Consider the following 8951-nt stretch of genomic DNA (forward strand, 5'->3'; position numbering starts at 1 on the left):
GCGATGCGTGCGGGCGGGGAGGCGCCGCACCAGGTGCTGGGCCGGCTGCGGTTCCTGCTGCAGTGCAGCGAGTGCTTCCGCCGCGCCCGGGCGCTGCCCGCCGCGCTCTGCTACGTGCCGCGGGAGGTGCAGTACAAGATCTGCAAGGACCCCACCGCCGCCGCCGCCGCCCGCAGCCTCCTCAGCGTCTGGGACAGCCCGGGGCCGGCGAGGGGCGGCAAGCGGGCGGCGAGGGCCACCATCGAGGTGCGGAAGGGCGGCTGCCTCCGCGCCACCGGCGAGGAGTACTGCAACGGCGCCGGGCTCTGGGTCAAGCTCAGCAAGGTAACGGCGGGGGGACGCGCCCCGCAGCGCAGCCGGGAACCGCCGGGGGGGGTGCCTGGGGTCCCGACGGCGGTGACGAGCCGTGGTGCTATTTCAGGAGCAGCTGGAGGAGCACACGAGCAGCTGTGACCTGGCTGAGGGCTGGCTCCTGGCCCAGAGGTTTGGAGAGGGAGGAGATAAATTGGTCCCGGTTGACTCCGTGGAGAAGATCCAGTGGCAGCGCCAAACATTCGGGGTTGATTATAAACCCGCGGCCAGGTACGGCCCCCAGCCTGCTGCGCCCCGGATAGGGACCAGGCTGTGGGCACTGCAGGCACGTGTGGCTGGTACCCACAGAGGACGTGAGACCCAGCCATCCCCAACCCCTTGGGACGTCCAGCACGTCCCCCCTGGCTCCCTCTAACACGGGTGGGACACATCCCCGCCGAGCCGCCTGCGGGCAGGAGGGTGGTGGCCCCTGTAGGCTAATCCTGTTTGCTTGTGGTAGCACCTGTAAGGGATAAAGGTGGTGCCAGGGGGTTTCTGAGGCTCTCAGGTTTGGGCTGAGCAATGTCACAGAAGTAACGCGGTGATGAGAGAGCTCATACTTGATTTTCATGATGGAAGGCCATGTGCAGGGCTGGATTCCTCTGCTCGGCCTCAGCCTGCACCTGGGTGTTCTCATCCCTCCTACAACTGTTCCTGCAGCCCCTGGGTGTTATCCCTGGTCCCTCAGTGCTGCTGCCTCCACTCTGCGCTAAGGCAGTAACTCTTGGGCATGCTGAGCACTGATCCGTCTTTTCCCTTCTGTGACTCCTCCATTGGTGCTGCTCCAGCTGGGAACAAGTGGTAGACCTGACCTACTCCGTGCGCCTGGGAGAGAAGCCCAGACTCTTAGAGCAGGATGAGGCCGCGGTGCAGAAATTTCGGTATGATTGTATATGCTAGAGCGGTGCTGCAGCCCCCAAGGAGTGGCCAGCCAGGGCCTGGACGTGACTGGGGAGCCAGGACTGGCTTCAGGGTTGGGAGTGGGGAGGATGTATGCCATGAGATGCCTTTTACATTGATACTGTTCAACACTGCTCAAGCAAAGATGGCCTTTGCTCTGTGGAGCATCAGAGCAACTGCCTTGTGCTATTCCCACTGGGCTGGGGTGGCCATAAACACCTGGTGTGGTGGTGGTGAGATACACCATGCCACCTACCTGCAGCAGACAGATGCCCAGCACCATCTTGATGTGGTGACCATGAGATGCTGGGGCATCTGCACAGTGCTGGTGGGCAGGTTTGGGGCGCAGCCTGGTCTCCCTGTCCTGTTAACATGGAGCCCTTCTGCAGGTCTGTGCCCCCAGGCTGGAGCTACGAGCGTGACATGGAGTTGGGACGCTTCCTGTATGATCACAGCGAGAGGGAGCTGCAGGGTGTGGACTGCACCAAGGAACACCTCAGCAGCATTGAGGTCTCCTCTCAGATGGTGCGTAGTGGGGCTCCTTCACAGCCTAAAATCAGCTGAGACACATGAGCATCGCCATGGCTGCAGGGAGGAGTGGCTGGCAGAGGCTGTTCCCTCTGTGAGGGGCAGGGAATGGCGGTGTGGTTTTGCTGCTCTAGCGAAGCTGCCGGGAGTTGGGGATCTGGAGCAAAACCCTGTTGTGTCTGGAGCACTGTGAGGGGTCCCTGGCTGTGCCCAGCTTGCTCTGTGCAGGAGCCACCATCCACCCTAGCAAACCAAGGTGCTGGCCCAGTCCTGACCAACTCTGGCACCACAGGACCCATTCCAGGGGTGGTCACGGCATGCCCATGGATGCTCAGCTCCTTCCCTCCGCTTGCTGCACTCTTGCAGGAGGACTGTGGTGCAGCCAATCTGACGGACAACCAGACATACAACTTCTGGGAGAGCAACGGGCCCCCGGGGCAGCACTGGGTGCGGCTCAACATGAAGAAAGGCACTATTGTCAAGTGAGACCTCGGGGTGTCCCCTCCCTGCTGGCAGCTGTGCCAGGGATGGGCAGGGTGCAGTGCAAAGCACCATCTTCCTCCCGAATGCAGCTTTTCCCAGGCTGTAGCTGGAGGCTTGGGGTTGAGGTGGGGGGCAGCTGCTGCCAGATGCACCCCAGGAGGACACAGCCTTGTCCACAGTCCTGTGACATCCCTGGGGACATCTCTGTATCCAGGCAGCTTTGAAGGGGAGGACAATGTTGCCACTTGCCCTTCTCATCCCCAGGAAGCTGTGGCTGATACTGGACGGGCAGGCAAGCTCCTATATACCCAGGCGGGTGGCTGTGTACGGGGGTGCACTGAACAGGCTGCAGCACCTGAGAACTGTCCTAATTAATGAGTGAGTAATGAGTGAGGAGCAGCCTGGGTCTGGATTGGGCCAAACTCTCAAGCCAGATGCTAAGGAAAAGGCTGGGGTTGGTCCTGAGTGACCTGGTGGTGACAGTGGCTCTCCATGGGTCAGGGCTCCCTGGGTGCAGGCTATGTCTGTTCCCACAAGCGTGGTGGTCCCCCGCCTCCATGTGCCAGCCAGGCATTTTCATCTCCACTCCTGCTCCTCATCTGTACTGCGGCAACTGGTCTGCAGTGTGTTTCCTCCTGCCTGGTGACTTTGGGGATCTTTCCGCCTCCTCCTCTTCCTCGCCTCTGGCGGCACATGCGATGGCACCTTTCTGAGCATCTCTGCCATGCTGTAGCTGAGAAGTTCTGGGGTGCTTCACGTCTCTCTTTGCTCTGGCTCTGCAACACCCTTCTCAAGGCAGGCAGGGGTTTACACAGGGGTGTGATCTCTTCCTCCTCCTTCCTCAAAACTTGCCTGTTTGCCTTTTTTGGCTGAGCAGTGAGATTTTTCTTTGAAGAAGCACACACGAGACAGTTGAGGTCCCCTCCCCAGTGGCAGAAGCCAACTCCTCACTGTGTCTCGGCAGTCGCAGTGGTTTTTTTCCCCATGCACCTGTGGATCTTTGCCAGGACCTTACCAAAGGCTTTGGAAACAAGCTGATCACTTGCCAAATTTCTCATCTCTACAAACCCCGTTGCCTTCGAAACACACCACCCTTGCATGACCAGCTTGGCTTGGAGGATGGTTGTGCCATTGTGAGATGTACTAAGACCCCCCCTGGGAACAGTGATGCGCTCTTGGCCATCTTGCCTTTCTGTTCTGCTTTGAATTTATGCTTTTCTGACTCTTTGGATGTGGCTTCCACCTTCTTCAGGACATCTCTGTGCCTCTGACAGCCTCTTTTCTCCACTCAATCCCCTCCTGCTGCAGCCCCAGTGAGGTGGGGAGGGCTTTTGCCATCGGTAGTGGTGCATCCTCAGCTGGGGAGCCGGAGTGGCCCATGCCTCACTGGCTGCCTCGCCAGTGTCTGTGCCTCGCAGTTCTGCCGTTTCCCTCTGTGCTGTATGCAGGAACAGCTACCACAACGTCTGCATCCTCCGCGACATGAAGATCCACCTGCCGGTGCTGGAGATCCGCATCCTGGAGTGCCGGGGTGAGACTGAGCTGCCAGACTGAGGCTGCCAGCCCAGCCCAGCCCTGCCCTAAAGCTGCAGCTGGTACTGGCAGCTGTGGATCTTCCTGCTGCACTGGCTGCTTTTGGGGGTTCATTGGAGGAAAAGCTGGGGAGTGAGCTTCATTTGGGATGCTGCAGGTGCTGGGGGCTCTTTGCCCCCAGTTGCAGCATCTGAGCTGTGCCAGCTGCACAGCTGCAGCCATGTATGCAGTATTGCTGTCCTTTCTTGGCAGATGAAGGGTACAATGTCCGCCTGCGAGGGATTAAGATCAAGTCATTCTGGGAGTGGGACCTGATCCTCAATGCTGACATGTTCCAGCCAGCCCGGCTGGTGCGCTACCCTCTCCTGAAAGGGGTGGATGCCGATGTGCTGTACCGGCGGGCCGTGCTTATTCAGAGGTATGACACAGGGATGGCACCATCTCCACAGCAAACCTAAGAATAACCATGCCCTGGCCTCTAGCAGGGGGTTGTACATGTCTTAAAGTCTGCCAGATCCTTTCCTGTGCATGGCAGGGACTTCAGCTTGCTGCTCCTTGTCCAAACATGGCTGCTTCCAATGCCTGGGGAGCATGGTGGCAGCATGAGATGAGGAGGACCTGCATCACGTGGAGTCCCCCACCCCACTGCCTGCAGGGCAGCCCCAGGCTGGGATCAGCACTGGCCCCACAGAGAGACCCTCTACAGTGATTCAGCTGCAGTGCTGTGGCATGGGCTTGGCTGCCCAGGTTTGCAGCTTTTTCTTGGGAGGAAAGAAAAAAGTGTTTGGCCAGAGGGGGTTTGTTGGGTGCTTTCCTTGGTGTGCTGGTGTCCCTCCGTAGTCTGGAGGGGACCCATGTGCAGGGAGCACAGGGCCCGGGCTTGGTGCATGCCTGGGGCTGTCTGTAGTGAAATACCATGGGTGTGTTGGGCTCCACACATCTGCCAACCCCCTTGCATTCTCATGTTGCTCCTCTCCGGTCTCCAGGTTCGTCCAGCTCCTGGACAGTGTCCTGCATTATCTGATCCCCCTCTCTGAGGACAGCATCGGTACCTTCAATGCGCTCAGTGTGAGCATTTGCCAGGCTCCCTTGGGATGGTGCTGATCTCATCACAGGCTCAGCTGATTTTACTGGGGGCTGTGGCATGTACCCCTTGATCTGATGGGGACAGACCAGCCCAGGGCTCCTGCTGAGAGCTGCTGTGCTGGGTATTGCTGGAGGGATGAGGGAGCTGAGCATCCCCTACAACACCAGGGACTGTGCTTGGGGAGATGGAAAGAGAGCATGTGGTGGCAGGATCAGGCCTCTAACCATCCCTGCTCATCCCTTGCTAGAGCATGAAGCCATTCCTGATGCTGTGCAAGCAGAGCACAGCCCTCATCATCCACTGTCTCCAGTCCTCAGAGAGCACCCACCCTCACACCATGCCAAAGCTGTACATCAACCGGCACCTGGCCCGGGAGCACCGTGCCAACCCTGCGCTGGACCCCAGCTGCAGGAACACCGTCTTCACCCAGGTACAGCAACATGCTGCCCCATGCCAGGTTCTTGCCATTTCAACATCACTTACCCCTGCTGTATCTCATCCCCTTTCTGCTCTGCTCCTCTCCAGCTGTATGAAGGCCTCAGATCTTCCAAGAACAATCAGCCCCTGGACTACAGGTAGGTCTTCAGCACTGCATTTGTGGGGTGTCACCTCCCTGGCGTGGGGTATGGGGGGATGCCAGGTGCTGCATGGGGTTATTGCTTCCCCACAGGTGGCCCCGGAGCCACAGCCAGTGGTGGGAGTGCGATTTCATCACCGAGGGCATCGTGGACAATGGTGAGAGCTTTCCCCTCCTGCCCTAGGGCTCTCCCCTGGGCTTTCTCATGTTGGGGTGCAACTCGGTGGGTCACCCACTGCAGTGGGGAGCCCACACTGTCCTGGCTGCTCTGTGGGAGGCAACCCTGCTCTGCACGTCTCGAGTGGTTCCTGCATCTCCACTACCCCACCAGCACTGCCCCTGCCCCAGGGAGAGGGACAGTTTGGCCACATCCTGTGGCTGAGCATCTGGCCCCGGCATGTCAGGAATAACCAGCCTCTTCACCCTCTGCAGGTGGCGGTTTTCGGGACACCCTGTCAGATATTTCGGAGGAGCTGTGTCCCAGCTCAGGTGATGTCCCTGTGCCACTGCCCTTCTTCGTGCGCACCTCCAACCAGGTTTGGCACCCCACTGTCTGCCTCTGCTGGCCCTGGGGGTACAGTCAGCAGAGCCTGGGGGCTTTTGGGGTGTTAGTCCTATCTTTACACTTGCAGGGCAATTGGCCAGGGAGGGCTGTGCTTGTACCCAGGTAGCAGGAGTCTCCTAATGGAGCGTAAAGGGCATGAGAGGCAGGCGGAGGGGTGATGGAGAGGGAGGCTGCAGAGGGGCCATGCTGAGCTGGTCGCATCTATGTCTGTGGGTCCTAAGCTTCTCTCCCACAGGGTAACAGCAGCAGTGATGCCAGGGACATGTACGTCCCCAACCCCTCCTGCAAGGACTTCCCCAAGTATGAGTGGATCGGGCAGCTGATGGGAGCAGCCCTGAGGAGCAAGGAGTTTCTGGTGAGTGTGGTAGAGCCTCCCTGCTTAGCAAGGTGGCTTGGCAGGGGCCACTGTGTCTCGGGCAGAGGGGCTGTCATTCTGTGGAGGGGCACAGGGAGGATGCATGACTCTGGTCCTTCTGGCAGATCCTGGCTCTGCCAGCACTGGTGTGGAAGCAGCTGGCAGGGGAGGAGGTCAGTTGGAGCAAGGACTTTGCTGCCGTGGACTCAGAGCTGGTGAGCACGTCTCGGGGCTGGCAGGGCAGTGCTGTGCACTCCCATGGCTGCTCCAGTTCTGCCATGATTGCTTTTGCCCATTGGGGTTGCAGGTGAATCTGCTGGAAGTGCTGGAGGGGGTGGACAGGAAAGGCTTTGAGTTCATGTTTGGCAAAGAGGTGACCTACACAACAGTGCGGAGTGACCAGCGCGTGGTGGAGCTGATCCCTGGTGGCAGCAGCATTGTGGTGCGCTACGAGGACCGCAAGGAGTTCATCCGCCTGGTGCAGAAGGCTCGGCTGGAGGAGAGCAAGGAGCAGGTAATGCTGTCCCCCAGGGCCAGTGTGGCTCAAAGGGAACCCTGCTGCTGTGGCAAGCCCTTCTGGTACCTCTGGGATTGGTGGCTGTGAAAACGTGTTCCCAAAACCAGATCCAGTTGGGTGGTTCCTCTGTGCATCCCATGCCCAGGATGTCCATGAGGCCTGGGGACCCACTTTGGGGTCCTTCAGTCCCTGCACCTGGTGCCTCGCGCAGCTGTGCTGGGCTGACTTACCACAGTGACGTGAGACCCCTCCTGTGTCACCCCAAGATTGCAGCCATGCGCGCTGGGCTGCTCCGCGTGGTTCCCCAGCCTGTGCTGGACCTGCTCACCTGGCAACAGCTGGAAAAGAAGATCTGCGGGGACCCTGTGATCACAGTGGCTGAACTGCGGAAGTTCAGTAAGTGCCAGGGCCAGCCCAAAGCTGCTCCTAGATCCCTGTTTGGGTGGGCCCCCCCCTTGATGACACTCGTCCTGCACACACATCCTGCCCCAGGCTGAGTCCCTGATCATGGGGTACCCAGGAGCCTGAGGGAAGATAAGCCAGAGAGACCCTGGATAGGGATGCCTCTGGTTTAGCTGCAGACCCCACCAGTCCCCAGTCTGGTCCATCTGGTCCTCAGCTGCTTTGGCTAGAGATAAATGGCCATCCTGAAAACTGGGACCCCTATTTCTCCACCTGTTTTTGCACAGGGTGCCAGCCCCGCTCAGGCATGCTGGGGGTCTCAGGGGCTGAGGGCAGAGGGGCTCCTCCTGCCTCTGCTCTGGGCTCTCACAGAAGGGCAGAATGAACATGTCACCTGTTAATTTGCTTTGCCTCGAGTTTTTAACAAAGCTGTTGTACATTCTTTGTTGCAGTCACATTTGAGGACTTTTCTTCCAACGACACCTGTGTGCAGAACTTCTTGGAGGCACTCAACAACTTCACCAGTGGTGAGTGACCCTAAGCCTTTCCCTGCTCTTTATCAGCAGCAGGGTGGGCCAGGGGCCAGGATACCCACTGCCCTGCACCCTGGGGATGGTCACCAGGTTCTTCCCTGGAAGTCATCTGGGGTTGTCATGCCTGGCCTTTCCCGAGATGCTGAGAGCATCCCTTAGCTTTGCCCCATGCTCTCAGGATGGTTCTGCATTACAGACCCTGCTGCAATGGCAGTGACTGGGACGATCCTGTCCCTGTCCCTGAGACCTGTCTTTCCCCTCAGAGGATCTCAGCCGCTTCCTCAAGTTCGTCACTGGCCGGAGCCGTCTCCCAGTTCAGATCACTGTCTTCCCAGAAAGGTCGAAGTGAGTCCATCCTCCCTGGGCTGGGGTTCCTGCATGGTTTGAGGTCCCAGCACTCTGCTGGGGTTCTGGGTCCTGCTGTGGTCTGATTCTCTCCCCTTTCTACCAAGCTTGAATGCGTTGGACCTGATGCCACAGGCCTCTACGTGCTCCTGCAGCTTCTTCTTGCCCAACTATTCCTCGTGAGTTGACCTGGGGATGCAGGACAGGGATGCTCCCCCCTCCCTGGGGCTGACATTAGGGTCTCCTTCCAGAGGCCCCAGGTTCTGCCCTGGGGAATGTCTGCGTGGGTGCAGGGAGGGAAGCGTGAGGCTCTGGGTACCGATCACGATCATGACCCAGCATCCCCCCCTGCCAGGGCCAAGGCCTGTGAGGACCTGCTGCGGTACGCCGTGTACAACTGCGTGTCCATCGACACCGACAAGGAAGCCTGGGATGAATGAGGCCCCCCAGGCACCCCATGCTGTGGGAGCCACCTGCCCAGGAACCCCAGATGCAATAAAATTGCAGGGTCAGATCCTGCCGTCCTGCCCCAGGTCCTGTTTGTGTCGGTGCTTCTCGAGGGCTGGGACTAGAGCGTATGTGGCCAGTGCTGCACCAGGGGGGCCAGCAGGGCGCTATCTGCTGAGTGCTGCGCGGCTCCGCTGCTGTGGGGTGGAGAGCAGGGCGTGCACGTGGGGCTGGGGGTCCCCAATGCACCCCGAAACCCCCCCTGCGCCTTTCCAACTGCCCCCCCGCCCCTGAGGCCGCCCCCGCCCTGCCTGCAGCCCCGCCCCCG

The 8951-nt window shown here is 59.6% G+C and overlaps 2 protein-coding genes across 4 annotated transcripts in view; both read left to right on the forward strand.

The window, feature by feature from the left end:
- Nucleotides 1-8951, forward strand: part of EIF2B3 (eukaryotic translation initiation factor 2B subunit gamma) — a 129061-nt gene that overhangs the window by 17123 nt on the left and 102987 nt on the right. The window lies entirely within an intron of this gene.
- LOC113482933 (E3 ubiquitin-protein ligase HECTD3-like) lies at nt 4-8697 on the forward strand. 3 transcript variants are annotated; one of them, XM_026854057.1, is made up of 22 exons: nt 4-324; nt 422-582; nt 1140-1232; nt 1641-1776; nt 2146-2261; nt 2527-2640; nt 2764-2904; nt 3711-3793; nt 4048-4213; nt 4782-4863; nt 5130-5312; nt 5408-5457; nt 5553-5617; nt 5892-5995; nt 6260-6379; nt 6505-6594; nt 6687-6893; nt 7163-7292; nt 7751-7825; nt 8095-8176; nt 8284-8355; nt 8532-8697. In XM_026854057.1, exons 1-22 carry the CDS (start codon nt 4-6, stop codon nt 8614-8616), a joined length of 2676 nt encoding a protein of 891 aa, XP_026709858.1. In that variant the 3' UTR covers nt 8617-8697. The 3 variants fall into 3 exon arrangements, with proteins under 3 accessions (XP_026709858.1, XP_026709859.1, XP_026709861.1); XM_026854058.1 differs by lacking the exon at nt 2764-2904; XM_026854060.1 differs by lacking the exons at nt 8095-8176; nt 8284-8355; nt 8532-8697 and adding an exon at nt 7922-8075.

The sequence above is a fragment of the Athene cunicularia genome (assembly GCF_003259725.1).
Source record: "Athene cunicularia isolate RWA chromosome 8 unlocalized genomic scaffold, athCun1 chr8_part1, whole genome shotgun sequence".
Lineage (NCBI taxonomy): Eukaryota > Metazoa > Chordata > Aves > Strigiformes > Strigidae > Athene > Athene cunicularia.